This window comes from Nanorana parkeri, unplaced genomic scaffold, assembly GCF_000935625.1.
Source record: "Nanorana parkeri isolate BGI_ZX_2015 unplaced genomic scaffold, ASM93562v1 scaffold225, whole genome shotgun sequence".
NCBI lineage: Eukaryota > Metazoa > Chordata > Amphibia > Anura > Dicroglossidae > Nanorana > Nanorana parkeri.
In genome coordinates, this window is record NW_017306493.1 from 1,698,236 (window position 1) to 1,723,650 (window position 25,415).

The 25,415-nt window shown below is 42.6% G+C and overlaps 1 protein-coding gene across 1 annotated transcript; it reads left to right on the forward strand.

Annotated features, from left to right (window-relative positions):
• The first annotated feature begins 8,931 nt into the window (after positions 1-8,931).
• Positions 8,932-23,584, forward strand: HOMEZ (homeobox and leucine zipper encoding). The gene is made up of 2 exons (XM_018556120.1): positions 8,932-8,952; positions 21,677-23,584. Exon 2 carries the CDS (start codon positions 21,765-21,767, stop codon positions 23,331-23,333), a length of 1,569 nt encoding a protein of 522 aa, XP_018411622.1. The 5' UTR covers positions 8,932-8,952; positions 21,677-21,764; the 3' UTR covers positions 23,334-23,584.
• The last annotated feature ends 1,831 nt before the right edge of the window (positions 23,585-25,415 follow it).

Consider the following 25,415-nt stretch of genomic DNA (forward strand, 5'->3'; position numbering starts at 1 on the left):
CCCATAGAGCAGGAGTAGCCAAACTTCGCCACTGCAGCTGTGGTGAATCTGCAAGACTCTGACAGCCTCAAGCATGACTTCCAGAGGCAGATACATGATAGAATTTGTAGTTGCATCACAGCTGGAGGACCATCTCAACTGACCACCTTCTGAAGTCTATGGACATCACCGTAAACTGCAATTTTAAAAGTAATAATTTCAGCATTTTGTTAAATAAAGAATCTGTATTTTAGGTTTAAACATCAATCTTTTTTTGGGGAAAAAAAGCACAATGATTGCTAGATACTATAAACAATAGCATTTCACATATAACAAAAAGCCTCAGATTCAGATGTGCATGTACCATATTAATATTGGTATGCTAACACTAAGGGTTCTATTCATAAACATTTTGCAGAGCCATTCGCCCTATGAATCTTTGAAAGTTAATTCTGGGGAATGGAAGAAAAAAAATAATGTTATTTTTAGGTTGAATGTAATATTTGGAAATTAAAACATAATGGCCACTAGATGGAGCTGAAGAGCACATAATGTAAGTATTTAGTACCTATGCTCCTCAGCTACATCTAGTGGCCATAATACTGTACTTTCCAAATATTACATTCGACCTGAAAAGAAAATATTCTAACAACGTCCGTACAGTACAACTGTTTACAGAGATTTGTACGGTGAATAGCTCTGTGAATTGCTTATAAATAGACCTTGAACATACAGTATGTTAATGTTTCTCTGAAGAAGTGGACACTGATCTAGGAAACTCATCAGGAACTTTAAAAATGATGCATTGATCTTGACATATATTGAGCAGATTCATGTAGAGTGAGACGCATCATAGCTCTAGTTGCTGTTAAAATATATTATTTTGTATATTAAAAAAATGCATACAGTATTTTTATTTGTTGTTTGTAGCCAAAACAATGTTTAAGTCCTGCTTACAAATTTCTTCATTTACTGTATATCATGATTAATAAACGTAAAAAGAAGATGATCAAAGTCAGTGTCCACTATATATTTCTGTATTTACAGAACACTTCCAAATAATTTAAGCAGCTTGTGCTGTGTGCAGCAATAACCCACATCTACAGTATTTGTTGTCCAGAGACGTATCTGCAAAAAATTGCTCCCCTGACGTCCCAGGTTGCTAAGAGCCAAACGGGGAGATATGTAAGGGTCATACACATCTCACCGACCAGCTCTTAGCAACCTGGGACACTCTGGCCGGCATCCCGCCCAGTTCCTGGCAACCAGTGATGTCACTGGTTGCCAGGAACTGGGTGGGATGACGGGCAGAGTGTTCAGCCCTCATACACATCTACCCACCTGCTCTGGTTAATAAGGGCCAGGCAGGGAGATGTGTATGGCTCTTACACATGTTCATCTGTAACATCACTGGTTGCCAGACACTGGGCAAGATGCGGGCCAGAGGATCCCTGGGTGCTGAAAATGGGTGTATGGGAGAGGGCTTGGGAGAGATAAAATGTCAGCTGGCTCCGAACGTTCGCTGACCCACAGAGCAGGATCCCCCTCCCTTTGTACTATATGTGCCATACCCTGGATACACCACTGTTTGTCCATTGCCAGTTATAATGCTCATAGCATTCAGGGGGCTATTTGCCCACCAATGGCATTCTTGTTCCATACTGTGTTTTTATGAGTTCCTGAAGTAACAGTACATTGGAAGCACCTGAAAAAATTACTTCATCTAAAAAAAAATATAAGGCTTCTCCTTACCCCAAGGCTGGGGTTTTTATACCATAAGGCAGTCGCTAGTGCATCAGTGCAGGCAGACTGCCTCATGGTATATTTCCCTATTCTGTCCACTCTTCGGCATTTGAAGCTAAATTAAACAAGGGAGCTGTAGGGGTAAGGGGGTGCCCTTATGTGCCCATGGGAATAGGAATGCCCCCCCCCCCCCCCACACATTGTAGTAGTAGGAATGTTCTAGCATTGGTGCCAGTACTTGCATACCTAAAGGAGATAACAAGCCAGGCCTACACTACTGTTTTTGGCTCTGCCAAGTGACATCAGAACCAGAATTGTTCAGGCATTTCAAGTGGGAGATCAATGAGCTAAACAGTACCTAACAGACCCCACCGATTGAATTGATGCCTGTACATGAGAGAAAACCAAGTAAAGATGGGGAACATACTTTACAAAGCTGTAAGTATGTTTGAAAATTGGTGATGTAGCAAGTAAATCAAAGTGAATGCATTTTGTTCTGGTAATGTGATTATATTAGGGATGCTTCAATACCGGTTTTTCGTTATCGAGTACCGATATATATATATTTTTTTTTTACGGTACTCGCCAATACAGATACCGGAAGTCCCATTAGGGAGCCAGGCTGCGTGTAATGACTCGGTGTCCGGCTTTCTGATTGGCTTCAAAGCCGGCTCCATGCTCCCTCATCACCATGTGACAAGGAAGCATGGAGCTGGGTTTCTGGCCAATCAGGAAGCCAGGGGACGGGTATTGACACGCCACCCGGCTTCCCGATTGGCCAGCTTTGCGACCAATCAGGAAGCCGGGCTGCGTGTAATGACACGCCGCCCAGCTTCCTGGCTGGCCGGGAAGCCAGCTTCATGCTCCCTGGCGACGAGGGAGCATGGAACCGGCTTCTTGGCCAATCAGGAAGCGGTGTGGCGTGTAATGACTCGCTGGTATCGTGGGCATTTGGGCAAGTACGAGTACTCACCCAAATACTTGGTATCGGCACTGATGCTATTATCGGTGCAAGCCTAGATAATATGTTTAGTTATTATGTAATGTGGACAACATAAATCTGAAGGTGAGCATTAACAATTTATTCTTGTGAACTATATAACTATTAGCTTTTTGAACCCTTTTGGAGTGGGATACTTGTGTAAACATTGTCAGTGTGTAGGTGCTAACCTTTCTATAGAAACATAGAAGAGTGATGGCAGGAAAAAGACTAAGTGGTCCATTGAGACTGTCCCTTTTTTATTTTGTTTATTTTAACCACTTCCCGTCCGCCGTCCGCTGAAAGACGGCCGGACAGGAGTCTCCTGGATGCGGGTGGGCATCTTTAGACGTCCTTCATGCCCTTTCGTGCGCGCCAGGGGGCTAGAGCAGGAAACCACCAGGATTTTAAACGCCCAGCGTTGGCCATTTACATACAAGCGTTCTCGCCGTCGCCGTTCTCGCTGTCCCCGCGATCCCGGGCGTCATCCATCCCGGGCAATGTGGCGGCTCTGCGCACTGAGAACAGAGGGAGTTCAGTACAGATCTCCCACCGCTCTCCTCCCGGTCTCTGTAATTTGTTATTACATAGGGGACTTCTTAGCACCCTATGTGATAACAATAAAGTTAAGTGTAAAAAAAAAATTGCTCACAACATATATAAAATGTACACACACACAAATAACAAAAATCCACAAAATTTTTTGAAAGTCCCCCACCCAGACGTAGATGCGCAAAAATGCGTTAGGTGTGCCTACACGCAAAAACGACGATTGCGCCCATTACGCCACACGTTACATATCGCCGCGAACTTCGCAGTGAGAGCAATAATTTTAGGGTCATCAATCACTGATAACACTAAACTGATGAGCGCTAAAATCTTTTAAAGCAATGCCCATGGCCAATTTGGGCTATGATAGTTTTTTGCGATTTTGCGGGCGTGCGCAATTTTAATGCTTGACATGTTTGGTGTCTATTTACCTGATGTGACCCCGCCTTTTATATTTTACCAAAACATTAGGTAAAAATAAATGTTTCCTAAAACCGTTTAAAAAAAAAATATTCAGTACTTTTTTGTTATATAGTAAAAAATAAAAACCCGTAGTGGTGATTAAATACCACCAAAAGGAAAGCTCTATCTGTCCCCAAAAAATGGTATAACATTTGTTTCAGTACAGCGCTGCATGACGGAATAAACGTCAGTTGAAGTACTGCAGCGCTGAATACTGAAAAATGGCCTGGACAGGAAAGGGGTGTAAACACCCCGGTCAGCAAGTGGTTAAACCTTTTTATCTGAGTATAGATCTGTGTGTCCCAGGCATGTTTAAATGGGTACCTCCCTTTTTCCTCCCCTCGGGCGCTTTTTCTTCTTCCTCTTTCTCCACCCCTCTCCCATACACATCTCCTCGCCTGGCTCTTAGCAACCAGGACACTGTGGCCAGCGTTCCGCACAGCTCTTGGCAACCAGTGACGCCACTCATTGGTAAGAGTCAAGGGAGAAGTGTATGGGCTTGTTCACACCAGTAGCTGCACTCGTGTGAATGTGTGCGTGTGCCTGGGCAGAGGTGATGCGCTGCGCTTAAATGAATGGCAACGCAATGTACCTGCCACACTGTAATGCATGGTAGTTACATTGCAGGAAGATTGCTACCCTCCCTCTTTATAAACGCTAAAAGATCGAATATACCCAAACCACATTACCAGAAGTCCGTCCCACCTTAAAACACAGAAAGGTGGGATTAACTGTCTGAGTCCAAAGGCAGATGTGTAGGTTCGGGGTTGGCATGTGGCCACGTGCAGTCACGTCCCATAGGGATGTACTGGCAGCTGCATGCAATTACACGCTGCACCTGTCCCTCCCGGGAGCAGGTCTACACCATATGGATGTGCACGCCTGTGTGAATGAGGCTTTAGGAAGTATATGATGTATTCACTTGATAAGAAGAATATCTAAATGTAGTTGAAGGATTTCAATTAGCGTGTATATACATAACAAGGCCTACCAGTGCTGGGAGAAGGTTCTCTGGTGTCTTAAGGTGCCCATACACCTTACGATTATCGTACGACAATCGTATGCGATCGACTTTTCGTACGACAATCGTAACATGTGAATAGAGTGCCCGACCGATAGTACTGTACAATCGCGCGACTTTTGACGGTCAAGCATGTTTGAAAACTTTGGTCGATCGTACGATGTTCGCATGGTTGGTGGCGTTTCCGTCCGTCAAAAGTCGTACGATTAACACTGCGCATGTGCAAACGAAAAGAATTGCGGTCAATTACCGCAAGTCGTCCAGGTGTTTTTTTTAACTACCGCTAATTGGACCTTGCGATAATCGGGGCAGAATGGGGCTGTCGTACGAAAATCGTACGACGGTCCGATCATCGGACGAAAAGTTTCGTCCGATAATCGTAAGGTGTATGGGCACCTTTAGAAGAACATGGATGACTGATAACCATTTCCTTTCCCATAAGCTGTATCCTCCTTTTGGTTTAAACTCTAAGGCCTGGTTCACACCTGGGCATTTTACAGAGTGTTCCTACGCGCTATAAAACGCTCAACATGTGAAAACCAATGATTGCCTATGGACATGGTTCCCACCCGGGAGTTTTACAGCGCGTAGGAACGCGCTGCAAAATGCCCTACGCCCAAAGAGGTACAGGAGCTTCTTTGTGGGTGTATTTCCTCCACGTATCCATTAAGATACAGCCGGATAGCCCTCGGAAATGCGCGTTTGTCGTGCGTTTTTTACCGCAAATCGTGGTGCATACGCACATATTCGGTACGCCCAGGTGTAAACCCAGCCTTACAGGAATGAAAATTAAATGGAATGTAGCTTTCTTGCATCTCAATGCTTCTGATCTCCTGCAGCCTCTTTGCCGCTCCTTCTGGTCTACTTGCATGCACTCCGGTGATGGGTGCATGGCATTTCTGATGAATATTATTGTACAGGGTCTAATAGTTTGCTCAGCACTTTATAAAATGACAGTACAGTTACAATACAATTCATTACAAGATGTTCCCATTTTGATAGCAGGGGGCAAGTGATCCAAAAGGTAATAGCTGATGGAAGGACAAAAGGACAGTTATTTTATGGAGGTGGGATAGTCTTCTCTGAAGAGATTCCAATGATTGCCTAAAGGCAGGTAGAGTAGGAAAAAGCCAGAGAGTATGGGGTAGGGAGTTCCATTGTCACATGCTGGTATATATTGCTCTGCCAATTGAGTTATGAATACACTGTGATTTCTAGCATTCATTATACATGGACACATGTGGTAAATTGTTTTGAGTGATTGTGGCAGTGGCGGAACTGCAGGCGGTGCGGACGCACCAGGGCCTCTAGGGGGCCCAGCACAGTCCCAGCGCCGGATCGGTACCCAGCGGCCAGCGGGCCCCCCATCTCTGTGCCGGGAGTCGGATGACACTCCCGGCGCAGAGACTGGGGGCCCGCTGGCTGTTGGATACCTGCTCTCTCTATACATTGCCCCCCTCCCCCTCTCTATATACATTGCTTCCCTTCCCCCTCTCTATATACATTGCTTCCCTTCCCCCTCTCTATATACATTGCTTCCCTTCCCCCTCTCTATATACATTGCTTCCCTTCCCCCTCTCTATATACATTGCTTCCCTTCCCCCTCTCTATATACATTGCTTCCCTTCCCCCTCTCTATATACATTGCTTCCCTTCCCCCTCTCTATATACATTGCTTCCCTTCCCCCTCTCTATATACATTGCTTCCCTTCCCCCTCTCTATATACATTGCTTCCCTTCCCCCTCTCTATATACATTGCTTCCCTTCCCCCTCTCTATATACATTGCTTCCCTTCCCCCTCTCTATATACATTGCTTCCCTTCCCCCTCTCTATATACATTGCTTCCCTTCCCCCTCTCTATATACATTGCTTCCCTTCCCCCTCTCTATATACATTGCTTCCCTTCCCCCTCTCTATATACATTGCTTCCCTTCCCCCTCTCTATATACATTGCTTCCCTTCCCCCTCTCTATATACATTGCTTCCCTTCCCCCTCTCTATATACATTGCTTCCCTTCCCCCTCTCTATATACATTGCTTCCCTTCCCCCTCTCTATATACATTGCTTCCCTTCCCCCTCTCTATATACATTGCTTCCCTTCCCCCTCTCTATATACATTGCTTCCCTTCCCCCTCTCTATATACATTGCTTCCCTTCCCCCTCTCTATATACATTGCTTCCCTTCCCCCTCTCTATATACATTGCTTCCCTTCCCCCTCTCTATATACATTGCTTCCCTTCCCCCTCTCTATATACATTGCTTCCCTTCCCCCTCTCTATATACATTGCTTCCCTTCCCCCTCTCTATATACATTGCTTCCCTTCCCCCTCTCTATATACATTGCTTCCCTTCCCCCTCTCTATATACATTGCTTCCCTTCCCCCTCTCTATATACATTGCTTCCCTTCCCCCTCTCTATATACATTGCTTCCCTTCCCCCTCTCTATATACATTGCTTCCCTTCCCCCTCTCTATATACATTGCTTCCCTTCCCCCTCTCTATATACATTGCTTCCCTTCCCCCTCTCTATATACATTGCTTCCCTTCCCCCTCTCTATATACATTGCTTCCCTTCCCCCTCTCTATATACATTGCTTCCCTTCCCCCTCTCTATATACATTGCTTCCCTTCCCCCTCTCTATATACATTGCTTCCCTTCCCCCTCTCTATATACATTGCTTCCCTTCCCCCTCTCTATATACATTGCCCCCCCTAACACACGGGGGGGGGGGGGGGCAAAAAAAAATCTTGCACCAGGGCCTTTTGTTCCTTATCTCCGCCACTGGATTGTGGGTATAGGGAGCATGGCACCATATACACAATTTTTGTTTCAAACTTTGTACATTGGGCGCACGCAGTTTATTAATCTTATGGGCGCAACGCAGGCTGTGAAGTACAGTCGTTGTTGGAGATTAATATAGCTTATCTGGGGACCTGTGGCACCCTGGCATCTTTTATGTACAATAGTACATATCTGGGGACCTGTGACATGCCCCCAGGTATGCACTATTGTACATAAAAGATGCCCCCATAAAAGATGCCACAGGTGAGCCAGGTATGCACTATTGCACATAAAAGATGCCCCTACAAAAGATTCCACAGGTGACCCAGGTATGCACTATTGCACATGAAATATATGCGCCCACAAAAGATGCCACAGGTGAGCCAGGTATGCACATGAAATATATGCCCCCATAAAAGATGCCACGGGTGAGCCAGGTATGCACTATTGCACATAAAGGATGCCCCCACAAAAGATACCACAGGTGAGCGAGGTATGCACTATTGCACATGAAATATATGCGCCCACAAAAGATGCCACAGGTGACCCAGGTATGCACTATTGCACACAAAAGATGCCACAGGTGACCCAGGTATGCACTATTGCACACAAAAGATGCCACAGGTGGCCCAGGTATGCACTATTGCACACAAAAGATGCCACAGGTGGCCCAGGTATGCACTATTGCACATAAAAGATACCACAGGTGGCCCAGGTATGCACTACTGCACATAACTCCAATGTTATTTAATCACAAAATATATGCATAGTGTATACTCTACAAAACAATTTGCCGCAAGGCGCTAGAGTGTTTGGGTTTGGCTTGAAGAAAAGGTGACAACCCTAGCTTGCATGCATTTGAACAGAAGTGAGACCATGTTCCATAAAGGACTAAAGTGCAGTCTGACAGGGAAGTTTGCGCCCTTGCATATGGGATAGGCAAAATTCTGTCCCACTGAATGAAAAGCAGTTTTCTCATTCACCAGCTGACCTCCGCTACCCCAGCTAATGCGGCATCAGACAGCAGGAGAATCCCTCCTCAACCTTCCCACCCTGCCTCTGACACACACTTCCACTGTATCCAGCCAATAGCAGGCTGAAGAAACTTCTATTGTGGCTGTGCAACACAGGAGGCGAGCGCCGCCCATTCCACTCAGGAGGCCACACCCACTCCAGTGAGGACACACCACCGACAAGCGTTTGCCGCCCACTCTTCCCTCAGCCCATCGCCCTCTCTCCTCCAATCACCGGCAGCGCCCAGGTCCCTCCCTTCCTGTGTTTACACCAATCTGCGGCCGCCCAACGACGCTTGCTAGCCTCCCGGCCCGAGCCTCTTCGTGTATCGGGAGCCACAACAACACGGCTTTACGGGCAGCGTGTCGACCAGTCGCGGGGGGGCAAACCGAAGAGAGAAGCGGAGAAGACCGGAAAGGTGAGTGTGCGCCATTGTCGGAGCTCTAGGCACCCTGGAAGGGAGTCCCAGTAGGCAGAACACGAAGCTTCAGGGGGCAGCTGTGCGAAGTGAAGAAGTTCACAGCAGCCTGCTGGAGCTGTGCTGGCTCCTCCTCTTCATACACATTTCTTCCTTACATTTGCTGCCTGTGTTTATTTACAATGTCGGCTCTGTTTCTGCCTGTGCACGTGCCGTGCTCCTGGTCCCTGTGGAAGTCCCAGCACTTCCCTGGCCTTCCCTCATGCTGCTCTCCCACACTTTGCCTGCTTCTCTTTCCCTCACCGAGGCCTGTCCTTCTTTTAGACGTTCTTCTTTTAGACGTTCTTCGCTGTTTTTTTATTTGTTGTTTACAGTTTTTAAATAACATTTGATAAGTGATATACAAAAGAGCAAAGTCATCAACTTCTCAGCTTGTTTACATAACGCAGCATGCTGTGTTTCTAAGGATCACACAGGTTATATAATGAATGTGACATTGGATGAATGATTGTGAAAACAGAAAAGCCAAAGGGTGGGCGTGTGAGTTTTATGTTAACAGTGGAACAGCTGCTGGTTTAATGTGACAGGGTATGGGTTACCAAAAAAGCGGTATTGGTGCATCCCAAATACTGACACTGTCTGTCTTTCCTTCTGCAGGGTGACTACTTATGGTCCCTGTGTGTGTTGTAAAGTAGTCGCTGCTCCTATTATGAACTACAATCTCATGTTTTAGTTTACTCATTTGTATTGAGATTGTAGTCCATCACAGGAGTGAGCTTGGAGTGGTGGCTACTTTACAACACTCACAGGGAACAAAAGTGGTCACCCTCCAGAAGGACGGACAGTGTCGGCACCAATTCAGAGATGATTTGAGGATCTACAGCCGAGTGATACACAAATAAGATACATTTTCGTTACTAGTTGAGGTACTTGAATGTATTAAGATTTATCTCCTGAGTTTAGTGTCACATTAGGTAAAGCATGCCAAGGTTCTCGGCAAATGTTCTCTATGTTTTGTGCATTTAAATACTACATTGAGATTGATTTACTAAAGGAACAGAGCACTCTGCAAATCAGTTCTTCATTTGAGCTTAGCTGTGTTCATTTGAATCAACCAATCATATTGTAGGGAAAAGCGGATGTTGCCAGGTATTCAAGCTGAACACAGATTCCCCTTATTTACTGCCTTTTACTTTTTAAACTTACACTCTGCTTAGTGAACAGCCCGTACTCCTTTTAGTAGACTAAACCCATTGTGATATATTATAACATATTATAACATTCCCTGGTTTGTATTCTGTGCTGTTCATAAGGCTGGAGAATCTCTGCAAGTGACTGACTTTTTTTCCCTTGGGTATGCTCATTAATAATGCTACCTCAATACCACCAGATGCCTATCATTAAAAAATGAATGAACAAAAGTCAGAGCTGTGTATTTGTATGAATATGTTCACCAGGGATTTTTGGTGTCGGTATGAACAGTCAGACCTTTGAAGGGTTCTTTATTTTTTAATCTGGTCTTCACACTCTTCTGTGTATATCGGTGAAATGCACACGTGGACCGTGATGACCGGCTCCAGCTTATCTCTGCTCTGTTGGCAGAGAACAATAGCGAATGGGCCAAAACCCACACGATTCAGGTTACATTGCACTGATCAGCTGCAGCCATTTTCTCTTTGTATTGATTGTTGCACATCAATGAACCTAGAGCCTGTGTGCAACATTTTGATTCTGTGTAAGCATTACAATTCTGATATTTGCTTCTTTGGACTAGACAAGATACAGTTGTGCTCCAAAGGTTTGCATACCATGGCAGAAATTGTGAAATTTTGGCATTAATATTGAAAATATGACTGATTATGCCAAAAAACTGTCTTTTTTAAAATTTATGGATAGTGATCATATGAAGCCATTTATTATCACCTAAATGACCCTGATCAAAAGTTTACATACACTGGAATGTTTGGCCTTGTTACAGACACACAAGGTGAAATACACGGGCTATAATAGCAATTAAAGGTTATTTCCCACATCTGTGGCTTTTTAAATTGCAATTAGTGTCTGTGTATAAATGGTCAATGAGTTTGTTAGCTCTCACGTGGATGCACTGAGCAGGCTAGATACTGATCCATAGGGAGCAGAATACAACTGGCAAAAGACCTGTGTAACAAGGTAATGGAACTTTATAAAGATGGAAAAGGATATAAAAAGATATCCAAAGCCTTGAAAATGCCAGTCAGTACTGTTCAGTCACTTATTAAGAAGTGGGAAATTCAGGGATCTCTTGATACTAAGTCAAGGTCAGGTAGACCAAGAAAGATTTCAGCCACAACTGCCAGATGAATTGTCCAGGATACAAAGAAAATCCCACAGGTAACCTCAGGAGAAATACAGGATGCTCTGGAAAAAGGTGGTGTAGTTGTTCCAAGGAGCACATTATGACAATACTTGAACAAAAATTAACTGCATGGTGTAGTTGCCGTAAAGAAGCCTTTACTGCGCCAACACAAAAAAGTCTGGTAATAATATGCCCAATAACACCTTGACACACCTCACAGCTTCTGGCACACTGTAATTTGGAGTGATGAGACCAAAATAGAGCTTTATGGTCAGAAACCGTAAGCGATATGTTTGGAGAGGGGTCAACAAGGCCTATACTGACAAGGATTACATCCCCACTGTGAAGCATGGTGGTGGCTCATTGATGTTTTAGGGGTGTGTGCGTTCTAAGGGCACAGGGAATCTTGTGAAAATTGATGGCGAGGTGAATGCAGCATGTTAGCAGAAAATACTGGCAGACAATTTGCATTCTTCAGCACAAAAGCTGCACATGGAGCTCTTGGACTTTCCAGCACGACAATGACCCTAAGCACAAGGCCAAGTTGACCCTCCAGTGGTTACAGCAGAAAAAGGTGAAGGTTCAGGAGTGGCCATCACAGTCTCCTGACCTTTAATATCATCGAGCCATTCTGGGGAGATCTCAAACGTGCGGTTCATGCAAGATGACCAAAAACTTTGCATGACCTAGAGGCATTTTGCCAAGACGAATGGGCTGCCACATCACCGGCAAGAATTCGGGGCCTCATAGACAACTATTACAAAACTGCACGCTGTCAATGATGCTAAAGAGGGCAATACACAGTATGAAGAGCTAAGTGTGTGCAGACTTTTGAACGGGGGTCATTTCATTTTTTGTATTTGTTGCCATGTTTTGTTTTAGGATTGTGCCATTCTGTTATGACCCAATATGAATTCCACAAGAGATAAAGGAAAAGTGTTTTGCTGCTCACTCATGTTTTCTTTAAAAATCTATATATGACATTCTCCAGTGGTATACAATCTTTTGAGCACAACTGTATGCCACCAGGAGACATCTTAAAACCATGTACATGAAGCATAGAGAATCTCGTGTATTAAAGGGCACCTTTACACTGTGAACATTGGAATGTGCAAGCATGATATAACTGACTCTGGGCAAGACTTACTGCTGGGTCGAATGTAAGCATCAAATCTTGAGCAAGCACTTGTGTTTACGTTTATGGGGGAGAGTAAAGCTAGCCATATATAACTAGATTTCTCTAGTTCATGCTTGTGGGCTGAACGTGAGAAGTCATTTGATTCACCCATCCACACTAAGCAGTGTAGATGGAGCAATCCCCACCTGGTAGCTATTGTTTTCAAACAGCTGGCACCCACAGCTGTCTGAATAACAGTAACTGCAGCTAATTTTAATGTTTTCCACCCAGCTCCTTCGATTTTGTAATTAAACTTTGTCAAGTCTGGTTGTGCTGACAGGACTACCCATAGCTTGAATTCAGCAGGACTCATTCGAAATTTTAACCATGTATGGCATAAGGCACATCATATAGTTCCATTAGTAGCCTATCTCAGGGGGAACCTGTCTGGTTGATCTTTCTCACTTAGTGTAGTTTTACGTTTGCTGTCAAATTTGAAAAAAAAACTCCTCTATGCCTTTCTATTTACACATCATACCCCAAAATAATTTTTACAAATATTTTCTTTTACGTTTTGGAGGTTTCTTTGGTAAACGGCTTTGTCCCAATTTTAGGCTACTCTGAGCAGTTTGAAAGTGAATGTAGAGGGTCAGAATGAGGGACAGACTGAGCTTCCTCATTTACATACAATGCTGCTAAGTCTTTAACTAGGGCTGCAGCTAACGATTATTTTCATAATCGATTAGTTAGCCGATTATTAAGTTCGATTAATCGATTAATCGGATTTAAAAAAAAAGGGCTCCAGTGATGGACTACTAGTTTCTATTGAGATTGTAGTCCATCACGGGAGCAAGCTTGGCGCGGTGGAAGTAAAAAAAGAGTGTAGTGTGCAAAGGGCGTGCAGCGGCAAGCTGGAAATTTGCATTTTAGCCGATGAATCGACGATGGAAAACGTTGACAACGTTTTCCATCGTCGATTTTAATCGAATAACTGTTGCAGCTCTATCTTTAACCCCTTCTTAGGGAAGACAGTGTTCATACCTTGTTTACAAACGATGATGAGAGCTGCCAGCACAGTACACACAGGATAATTATGGTAAACATAACGTTACTACTTAACATCAAATGGGGGGAAGCCAGTTAGGATTTTTAGGCAAGCATAAAGCACTTACAAAATGTAAGCGGCTTTTTAAATTTTTTTTTTTAAAGTTATGCAAATGTAAGGTGTTTGTGTGTACCATTTGCCTCTTACTTTTCAACGCTGGGTGGTTTCCCCTATGTGGAAAAATTACTGAATGGGACACGTATGGCAAAAACAAGTTGACAGGTCTTAATTCTTCCTCATTATATCCAAAAACAATAAACTGAGTTAATGTAGTTCCTCTTTTGCATCCGAATTGGTATAACCTCTACTTATATATTTGTTGTTTGTTCCCATTCACATTGCATAATATAAAAAAAAGTCTTAGCTGTCCCCATACTGTGCAATGTTAGGTAGGGATTTGGGGAGTAATTATCCTGATTGATTATATACTTAATTTCTTTCTACCCACCAGATAATACACACCGGGCTCCTATTTCCAACCCTATGAGCGTTCTGGCTCTCATGTGCTGCAGGGCTTCTGTTGTTCACCCTCCATGTCCTATTTCCTCATCCATTCACAAAACGTCTTGTATTGGTCTCCTAGACGACAAGATATTCTGTGAACAGACAAGGGGAGAAGAGGAGCAGGTAAACAGGATCTCCTGTGCGGTGAGTCGAGCGCAGATGTAACATCAGTGGAAGCAGCTCATCGACCAAGCAAGTGTCCACTCCTTGCTCTTGCTATAGCCATGTGATCCCTTTTAAAAGAAAAAAAAAGGGGTTTGTGATCCTGCCAGTAACAAATTTCCTGTCCCGAATAAAAGCTCACTCGATGTATTGGATTGTTAGGAAAGTAGTGTTTTTACCGTAGGACAGAACTACATAGTTCTGTCCTATGGTAAACATACAATGTAGCACATGCGTAGAAATGTTTTTTTTTGCTTAAACAGATCTAACACTTTCAATGGTATATTTACTAGACCAAAAGGAGAAACCTAATATGTTAATTGTCGCATATGCATGTAAATGTTTGATTTTGTTAGGAAAAGTAAAATTGATCTTTTGATAGTGATTGCTCAACAAGTTTGTGAATGATTGACTCAGATGGAGGAAGATGTGAGTGTAGTTGATTGACTGAGTGCTCTACCTTGCAGTTAACATTCAGTTTTGTGTAAACTCTCATAACCAAATCCTTTGCCATTCTTTTAATGTTTTTTTTAAACCTTTTTAATTGTACAATGCTACATACTCGTTGACTTATCGCCCCCTATTATAATATATTAATTAAACATAAGTCATTTTACTAAAAAATAAGTGATCTACAACTTGTTCCTCTATATTATCATTTAGAAATCAGTTTTTGTGTTAAAAATTTGAACAGCAACATTTGACCAGTGAGGTATTTGTTGTTTTTTTTTTTTCTATTTCCATAAGTTTTCAAAAACATGTCTGCTGCTTGTGTATTTGTGTGTGTTTTTTGTGGTTGACCATTTACATTTGTATCTTCCTGTGTCTGGATTCTTTTGCCTGCTTTTATGTTGTAAACATCTCTACGTATAAGTAAGATGGAAAGGAAGGGGTGTTGGGTGTTTAGGAAGATCAGTCATGATTCCAATTAAGTGGAGGGAAGAGGCCAGGAAACAAAGGATGAAGACAGACAAGCTGGGTGCACATCAGAGGTGGAGTTTAACCTTTTGTTCTCCTGTTAAGCTTGTAGTCCATGCGTGCAATCTCCTGTGTGTGTGTGGAGGTGGTTTTTCTTCCCTTTTTTTTTTTTTTTTTTTTGTGTGTGTGCTTGGACTGCCTTCTGTGGTCACCACGGTGACATCTCATTAATGCTGTTTTTAGGGCATGTCATCATGTGAAATTGCAGGCTAGATCTTGTCTGGGAATATTACGGACAGCACATCCTTCGTTCCTACCATCCAAAGCAACTGGAATCTTTTAGAGTTTTTATCTCTATGTAGGAGCTGTGTGTATGTATTTCTATACCGTATCCCATCATCACTGAGCTGTATGCATTTATATACAGTACCTTACCTTCCCTGATCCATATATTTGTATAGCAAAGACAGTTTATGCAACTCTTTACATAGTTGCACATTCACATCGGTCCCTGCCCTCAAGGAGCTTACAATCTAAGGTCCCTATCTCACATGCATGCATACATACGAGGGCCAATTTACACAGGAACTATTTAACCTACCAGCATGTCATTGGAGTGTGGGAGGAAACCGGAGTACCGGAGGAAACCCACACATGCAAACTCTTTGCAGATAGTGGCCTGGCTAGGATTCAAACTGGGACACCCTTGGCCAGGATTCAAACCAGGGACCCCCAGTGCTGTCACATAGGGGGCTTCTTAGATTTGGTGTCTATGAAACATAGAAATCACCAGCACTCCGCAAATTAAATTAAAAAAAATGGCCATTTATTTGGACTGAATGTCACACATATCGCATAATCCAACGTTTCGGGACCACGCAGGGTTCGTATATGTGACCGTGTCTGGTGTCTATTTACCCGACATGACCCCGTCTTATATTTTACCAAAAATATGGGTAAGAATAGATGTTTCATAACATAACGTAGGGAAAACATTTTTTTGTTTGAAATTTACGGTACTTTTTTCATTATATAGTAAAAAATAACCCCCCCTCCCAGTGGTGGTTATATACCTACAAAAGAAAGCTCTATCTGTCCCCCCAAAAAATGTTAACATAAATTGAGAGGCATAGTCCGTTCATGCTGACTGGTGACATTTTTGACTGGTGAGACACCCTAACATTTTTCAAGCCCTGTCTATCTATATATACAAATACATGCACACACCTTCACTGAATCATATGCATTTTTATACCGTGTATCACCTTCATTAAGCTGTATGCATTTACATACAGTACCTCACCTTCCCTGAGCTGTATACTTTATATAATTACCTTACTTTCACTGAGCTGTATTCATTAAGGGCCAGTTCACACCACAAAGAGTGCATTCCAGAGCGTTCAGGTGTCGGGGATCATACTGCGGGTGGGGGGCGTGGCTGCGGCGCCATGGACTTCAACGCACAGCCACGCCCCCTCCTGTCCCTGAATGCAGTGAGCTGGTCCGGTTGCGTTCCAGAGACCGAACGCTCTGGAATGCACTTTGTGGTGTGAACCGGCCCTTATATACAGTACCTCACCGTCACTGAGCTGCGTACTTTATAAAAGTACCTCACCTTCCCTGAGCTGTATGTATTTATATACAGTACCTTTTACTATAATAGGACAGATTTAAATCTGTATTTTTACGCTATATAGTGTATCTTAACTATCTAGTACCCATTTTGGAACTGTAGATTTGGTGGACCTTTACTTAATAGGTCATATTTTCATGATGGCATTTCATAGACAGACTTGGAGAGTCTTCCTCTAGTGACTATCCAGACAGCAGACAGAGTAGTCGGTATCCTAGCTTAATCTTGGTTCTAATTGTATCTGTTGCATTGCGTAGAATACAACTTGTAAAGGGGGGTGGGATAAAAATACGCCCCCGGAGCTTTTAAACATAATGTGCTAGTGTGCACAGCATATTGGCACATAATGGCAGACTTGCCTGCCAAACCATCCTCTCCCTTGCTGCTGCTTCCATCTTTTTCCAGGGCCTGACTCTGGCCAGCTTGATTGGCCAGGCCCCAGTGATGTAACTCCCTTGCATGTGCAAAAAAGTTACTTCATCTTGGCATACTGAACTGCACATGCACAGTCTCTTCTGTCTTAGAAAGCCTCCCAATCGGCAATGTAATGTAACCAATCAGCTTCTAGCTTTCATTTTCAAGTCTTTCAACTGAACAAACTGAAGAGAGAAGCTGATTGGTTGCCATGGGGCAACTGCTTCAGATTCTGTCCCAGTTTTCATAAATTCCCCCTCAGCGGTTTTTCTCATTCACCCCCACACTGGGCTATTGTATTCTGACATCCTGCGACTGTCGATGCCCAAACAGTGGCTGCAACTGATTGCCTACAGTCCCTTTTCAGCCAACAATTTTCAGCCCGGTTCCTTCAGTTGAAAAGCTGACTTTTGTTAAACGGAGGGGTGTCAGTGGGGCCACACACTATTCAAATTTCGGCAAATTTCAGTAGGACTCATAGACGGTATATGGTCAGCCTAACACTGAACATGTTTTAGTAGAGGAGAGCAGAGAGCAACTCATCAATGTGCTGCTGCTTCATTGACTACTCATCAGGTCAGGGGGAAGGGAGAGAGATGACTAAGGAAGCAGAAATTCAGTCACCCATGAGTTGGATTGATCTGATTACTATGACTTTAGAGGGAGTAGAGCTGTGCACCCAGAGGATGTATTCAGCTATAAAGGGTAAGATGGGACATGTATACATGTCTGGTGCATAGAATAGAAATAATGGAGTTGATTTTGGTCCAGGTTTATGCTGTAACTTGTTTTCTTGGATGTGGGAGGTGTCCTCTTATGTCTGTGAGTAAGCTAATACGCATTGATATGGTAAGTTATTAGTAAGTAGGTGAGGTCAACTCATTTGCATAGGTTTCTTAAAAGAAGTATATTTTTTTACAAATGTTCATATGAAAAATCTGGTCAGAACATTTGATGCCATCAGAGACTTGACAAGTATTTAAAAAAAATGTAATCTGGTTTAGCATTTATTTTGCATTGAGTTTCTCAAGCAAAAACCATTTAAACAGAAGCTTGAGACCAAATTTCCATCCTTCGCCATTGATTTTTATTCCCGGCATTCTGGTTAAAAATGATTCATCAGTTTGATCCCGATTTTAACTATTAGAAAATCGAAATCAACTTTCTGGAAATGACTTTCCTTTCAAAGAAAATTCTAATGGTTTATTACCAGCTTAGGGTCTGGTAATGACTTAGAGTCACTTTTATTTTAAACCTGTATGGGGGCTGCTATTGTCTGTCTCTGACTCACCGATCTGGAACAAATGGCTACTGAAGTCAGAACTCCTTGCTTGTTCTAGGTCGGTGAACATTTTGAAGCCCAGGGATCAGTATGATAGCCAGTCAACTAGCATTTTCAGGAGGAGAGGCCACCTCTTGAAGCTGGGTATATTGCTGTGCTGTTTCTACCACACTCCTACACACACTTAAAGGGTTATTAACCCCTCTGGGCTTTTTTGCATATATCTAATGCTAGCAAGCAGTAGATACATGCAACAACATTGAAAAAAAAAAACTTTCAAAAAGGTTTGAAGGTGTCTTTGCCGTGCACTTCTGTCTGAAGAGTCTCGGGCGGCTGTATAGAAGGATCATAGGACGGGCGCATGCGCAGTTCAGATCTTCGGCCGGGAGGCGAGGGTAGACATGGGGTAAGTCGATGCAGGCAGCCCAGCAGCGTGCACCCACACAGACTCCGTGGACACAGAAGACGCAGCAGTCAGTGTTGGGGGAGGGGAGAAAATGTTTTGACTTAAATGTGACTTTTTTGTAAGGCAGTTAATTAACCCAGCAGTATATTTTTGTATGTACAGGGGGAAAGCAGAGATGAAAACCCACACAGATGCAATCGTGTCTTATGCTAGTCAGGGCACACCTATAACATTTGGTGGAGCCCAAATCTGTATCATTAAGAATCTAATGCACAACATGTAGAAAAGACATAACTACTGTTGTGCAAACGCAGTCCCTGTTATAGACAAGTTGATTTGTAGCACTAAAATGGACCTTGGATCAAACCATTGAATAAGCCATTTATAGTGTATCATTGTAATTCTTTTCAGTCCAGGGGGCCGACTGCTGGTTCGTGTCTGCTCTTTTTACTAATTTGCTTGCAAATCAACAGATCTTTTCTATTTGCTTACCCCACCTTTGCTCGTATAGGATGTTCTCGGTCATATTCAGAGGCATCCTCATAGCACCTTCTAAATGAGAGAATAAGGCAAGGTCGAAAAATATAATGAACATGTTTAAGGCAAAGTGTTAAGTGTTCTGGAAGTGCATATTTTGTTGTTCCAGTGTCTACCTGAAAGAGTAACAGAACTCTGGAAGTTGTGCCTGAAAAGTAGGGATGCACCGATACCACTTTTTTAAGGCTGAGTACCGATACTTTTTTTCAAGTACTCACCGATACCAATTACCGATACTTTTTCTTAAAGGGACAGGTCACATTTTTTCTAAAGCAATACAAAATCATGATTTTAGGTCAGTTTCTTAATATTATGAAGAACATGAACACTCTGTAGTGTGGCACAGCTATATCCAATTCTGCATACCTGGCTTTATATTATAAGAACTTTATAATATAAAGCCAGGTATGCAGAATTGTATACAGCTGTTCCACACTATACAATAATACACTGTTCTGGAGTCTGGCCATGTGATAATCTATTTTCCCCACTAGGGGGATACAAGCCTTAGTTAGCAATGCCATGATAAATTATTAATTTCATTATTCAGTGTCTTTTTTTTAATATTATAACATTTATAATATTAAAAAAGACATTGAATAATGAAATTAATATTTATCATGCCATTGCTAACTAAGGCTTGTATCCCCCTAGTGGTCAAAATAGATGAGCACATGTCCAGACCAGAACAATGTGTGGCACAGCTACAGCCAATTCTGTATAACTGGCTTTAGGCTTTATATTATTATTAACTGAAAAGGCTGGCAGAGGACAAACGACTAGTTCCCAATGTTGCCTGCGGTACCCCTGGAGCTGATCTTTCTCCATTATTGAGTTACCATGTCTCGTTCTGAACTGTCTCTCTCTGTAGGCGGCCATCTTGTTAGAGACGTTTTCTTCATGGCAGAGCCTTCAGCGAAGAGAGCAGCACAGTAGTGACATCCATATCTCGCGACCAAATCTCTAAAGACTAGCAGTCAGATGCAGCAGTGTCTTGGATCTCACACTGAAGATAGTATGAAGACTGTATAACAATGCTCAGTATTACCATTTGATCATGTAGTTTAGGAAACTCCCCATCACTGTTTCCTTAGTCAATCATTATGGGAAACGGTATAATAATTCAGGTACCTTGGGCTATGCTGCTGCCTTCAGGAGACTGGATGCTGGCAAACAGGACCTCCCACTCCCAGCAAGCCTCAGTTTTTTTGCTAGAGCCCTAGGAGAATGGACATCTGCTTTTTACTTCTATGTGTCTTGAGGCCCAAAGCCTCTTCCCAAGCTAGTTTCTTCCTTCCTCCATAACCAAGACATTTGTGTTGCTGTCTTTATGTCCTGCTCTGATACCCCAAGGAATTTCCCTCCACTGTCTGGATGTTGTATGCTATTTTCAATCTTCTCTCAGTTACAGCTTCCATTAGGCAAACTTGCTCTGTTTTTGTTATCCCTGAAGGTCTCCATAGGGGACAGCCTGCTTCATGTTCCACTATCTCAAGGTGGATTAGACAGGCTTACTTGTCATGTCTACAGATTGAGGACAAGTTTCCACCTTTCCCTGCCAAAGCACACACCATTATGTCAGTTGGTGCTTCTTATCAGGTATTTGTTTCTCAGATTTGCAAAGCTGCCACCTGGTCTTCCTGTTCACATATTTAGGTTTTACCAGGTGGATGTTCATGTCTCATCTGATGCTAGCTTCAGTCATAAGGTACTTCAAGCATCTCTGTGGGCTCTATTGATGGGAGGGGGCGGGGGTGAGCTAGTGAGGTCATCACCTGGGTAGCTCCGTCATCATCCAACACTGGAGCTTCACCAGGATGGCTTTGAATGACCGTGGATTGGTGAGTATACATTGCTTAGGAGTTATCGGGAGATGTCACTTTACTCTGATTTGGCACTCTGACATCTTTTATTAATCTACCTACTTGGTGTTCTCCTGAATCAGAAGTATGTGACAGTAGTAGACTCACCGGTTAGGCTGTTTACAAACACCTGAAGGTTTTCATAGGACCTGTATAGCATTAATCTATATCACTTGCCCCTCCGTTTTAGATTGTAAGCCCTCACGGGCAGGGCACTCCTTACCATCTTCTCTTGAATTGTATTGCAATGTCTTCCTTGTATTGTAAAGCGCTGCGCAAACTGTTGGCGCTATATAAATCCTATATAATATAAAAAGTGATGTTTACATACATGTTCCGTATATCGCCGTTTATATGTCTTCTGTTGCTGCATGCTAAAAATATAAATTGTAAGATATTTTAAATGACATTTCTGTTCTTACACTATTCTGTCTCTCTCTTTACAGCTTTCTGGGAGGACGAATTTTGGTCCTTTTCAGATAAAGTGCCCACTGATGAAAATCACAACCTGACGTTGAAAGTACATTTTGGATAATGCCTCCCACATCTACCAAAGCTTCTGCTTTGTATCCAGATGACATTTCTGGGTTCCTGTGCCTGCCTCCTGCTTCTGATGATCTTCAAGTGATTTGGTCTCGGGCAGAGCTGACTGAGGAGTTGGATGATAACCCTCAGCTCATCAGCACCTTTAGCTTTTTTCCATACCCAAGCATGCCAGAAATTGCTCTACTTTCTCTACGGTTCGGGTTGCAAATGGAGAAAGTGAAAAACTGGTTCATGGTACAGAGAATTCGTTGCGGAATCAGCTGGACTCCAGAGGAAATTGAGGAAACGCGGGCACGGCTCAATTATAATCATGATCAATTTCATTTCAAGCCTCTGATTGCCCTGGCCAAGAAGTCCAATGTGCTCCGATCAGATGAATTTTCAATTCCTGCTCTAAAGGCAAGAGCAAGGCAAGCCATGGCCTCTCGTTCTTGCACATCACCTGTTTATAATGCCCCAGAATCTAAGAGGATACGATTAAGCTGTAAACTTCCAGACAAGGAACCTCTTAGAGCTAATGAAAGTACTTCTGTACACCGACTAAAAGGCTGTAGCAGGGACTTTACAAGTGAATCTAAACCCAATTCTCTCATCTCAAATGCTCAACCAAAGAAAAGGCAGGAGCCTGATAAGCCAGTTAAACCATCTGCTGCCAGCTTGATGTTGGGAGTGGATGGGAGAGAGATGAACTCAGTTTCATATTATCCCTCTGAGGAGGAACAGATGTCTTCCTCTTGGCATATGAGCAATGGTGAAGGAGTGCAAGTTTCAGGTTATATTGATCAAAATGGAAACCTTAGGAGAGAGGATAGTGCGCCAGGCATGAGACGCCAACGGAAAAGTAAACAACAGTTGCAAATTCTCAAATCCTTTTTTCTGAAGTGCCAGTGGGCTACCAGGGAAGACTACATGAGGCTTGAAGAGATTACTGGACTACCAAGAGCAGATATCATTCAATGGTTTGGAGATACACGTTATGCCCTTAAACACGGCCAGCTTCGGTGGTTCCGTAACAGTATGCAAGAGCATCCCACTTGGCTCGATGATTCTCAGCATGTCGGTAATGTTAATGGAAGACAAAGTGATGGTGGCTCACCAGTCCACGCAATGTCCTCTGCTATGACAGAGGTGCCTGATGATGATGATGATGATGTTATAGCATCATCTAGTCAGCATTCAGGAAACACTGTAGTAAGTGAGGAAATTTCTGACGATGAACCAACTTTTTCTGGAAAATCAAAACCCGGGCACAAAGTTTCCAATTTCAAACTTCTGGTAAAAAATTGTTCAAAACCTAAGACTCCTCAAGGTCCCATTTCATCTTTGCTTCAGAAAAAATATGATGTTTTGGAAAACTATCTGTGTGTAAACAGTCAGTTCCATGCGCAGGACTTGGAGGAATTAGTTACAGAATCTGGCTTAAGCCATCAGCAAGTACTGAACTGGTTTTCTTGTAGATCAAAGGATCCAGATGAGGTTGAGATCTGTGTTGTTGAAGATGAGGATGATGATGATTTTGAGGACGATGACGACAACGATGTTGTTATTCAGGACTAGTGTTGAACTGCTTTAACCAGTGATTTGGAAATTGATATTGTCATTACAGGTATCTAATTAGCAATAGACTGAATACAAAAAATCCATATGCAATAAAACGATTAGTTGTTGCTGGAACTCACAATATAAAATGATACATTTATATTTATTTTTTCACTAACAATTTCTTTTAGCTGGCGTATGCAGCGAAACAGTCATGGAATGATATTCCATATGTGTTATGCAGGTTTGCAAAACTACTGTGAAACGTTTCCACTATTTCCCCATGCCAAGCACCAATACCACTGCTCATTGGGCAGTGGTGCTGGATCTTGAATTCTGCCCTTTTCAGATGTCCATTGCTGTACACAAAGTACAGCCTTAAGTGTTCCTACAGTGGTCCCATTAGAAATGGCTATTCATCCAGTATTGGTGGCATGGGTAGACCCTAGGAAAGCACAGAGATGCTGGAGGTGTAGGCAAGTAGTTGTAGGAGATAGCCGTTTGTTTGGTAAGTCATTTTGTAGACGGCTATATTGCTGTTTTTTTAACATGCCCATATACCAGTAGTTTTATGAACTATATTTGGTCAGTAGTTTAAAGAGGTTTTTAGCAGTAATTGGAAAGATACTTCAACATGCATATTTTTTGTTTTAGCCATGTAGCTGAACTGCTTACAGTACACAGTAACAGACCAATACAAGAATCTAGAGATGAAGAGGTCAACTGCTGTACCTCAAGGCAGGTCTATAACATGAACCTTATCTGGAGAATGTATGAGGATTTTTGAGGTTAAATAGCAGGACGTTATTTTTATTAAACATGTACATTCTGGGGAATTAGAGAATTGTCTTTTATTTTAGCATCTTTGCTAATATGGGTTATCGGCTACTCATGTTGCAAAGTTGCATTTGTGGTATAGGACTGCTATTAAAGAACATTGATTGGCCTGTAAGGGAGGAAGTAAAAGACGGGTTTATTTACGTTCACTTTGCAAAGTGAAGTTTCACATAGCTTAGTAAATGAGGTAAAGTTGTGCGGACTTCATCCCTCATGTGATTTATTTATTTACTATATATCTATATAGATGTAAAAAAATTTTTTTTTACTTGCGTATGATTGGGTATTCCTTGAATTTTGACGAATTTTCACCTGCTTAGGAAATGAGTTGAAGCTGAGTAAAAATTCATAGTGGATATGCTTTATCCTGTTAGTAAATCAACCTCACCTTCATCCCATAAAAGATTGTGAATTCTCTATACTGGCAGGTGTGATAGAAATCTGTCTTCTGGTTTATTTGCACTTTCCATGGGAATGTGCATTTGTCAATACAGCTTGAAGACTAGCTCCAGCCAAATTGTTCTTTTTACATTTAGTTTTGGAAAGCGTAGAAAGGCTAGAATCTGAGTTTTAAATAGGGTCTGTATTCCATTTATGGAGTCCTTTGCTCTCTTCCTCTTATAATTTGGCACTTGTCATATCAAAAGGGATTGAGGGGAAATAACTAGGGATTTTCAGATACCAGTGCAGATACTTGGCATTTTCATGAGAACTACCAGGGTTGCAGAGGTTGCAGCTGGGACCTGGCTCTGGCGCTCCACCACTGTCCTGCAATCATTAGTCTGTATTGTTTTAGAAAAACAAATGTATCAGTTCTTGTAAGTACTTCGGCAAGTATCTGATACTAAAACAGAGATGTACAAATCCCAGGAGCTCCGTGTGCTCCTTACAAATGACAGCTGCCTCCTAACTTGTGAATTTTTCTCTAGTCTAGTCTTGGAGCTCAAAATGTTCTGTACTTGTACCGAGTGCGGTACGTGGTATCGGTGCATCCCTAGAAATAACCTCAATGGACACACACACAACAATACAACTTGGCAGGACCAAACTCTTTACTCATTCTATGAAAAAAAGTTGTTTTTTTTTGCAGTTTGTGCCAGTGGAGTCCTCACTTTTTCATCTGGCACCTGTCAATTAGACAAAACATAAGGGAGAAAGCTTCACACAGGCAATTGCTGCAGAGACTTGTCAAGGGTTCTAAGCCTTCCCCCACTTTATCTAAATCCCAAAACCATTTTGGCTGGAGCTTGACTTCAAATACTG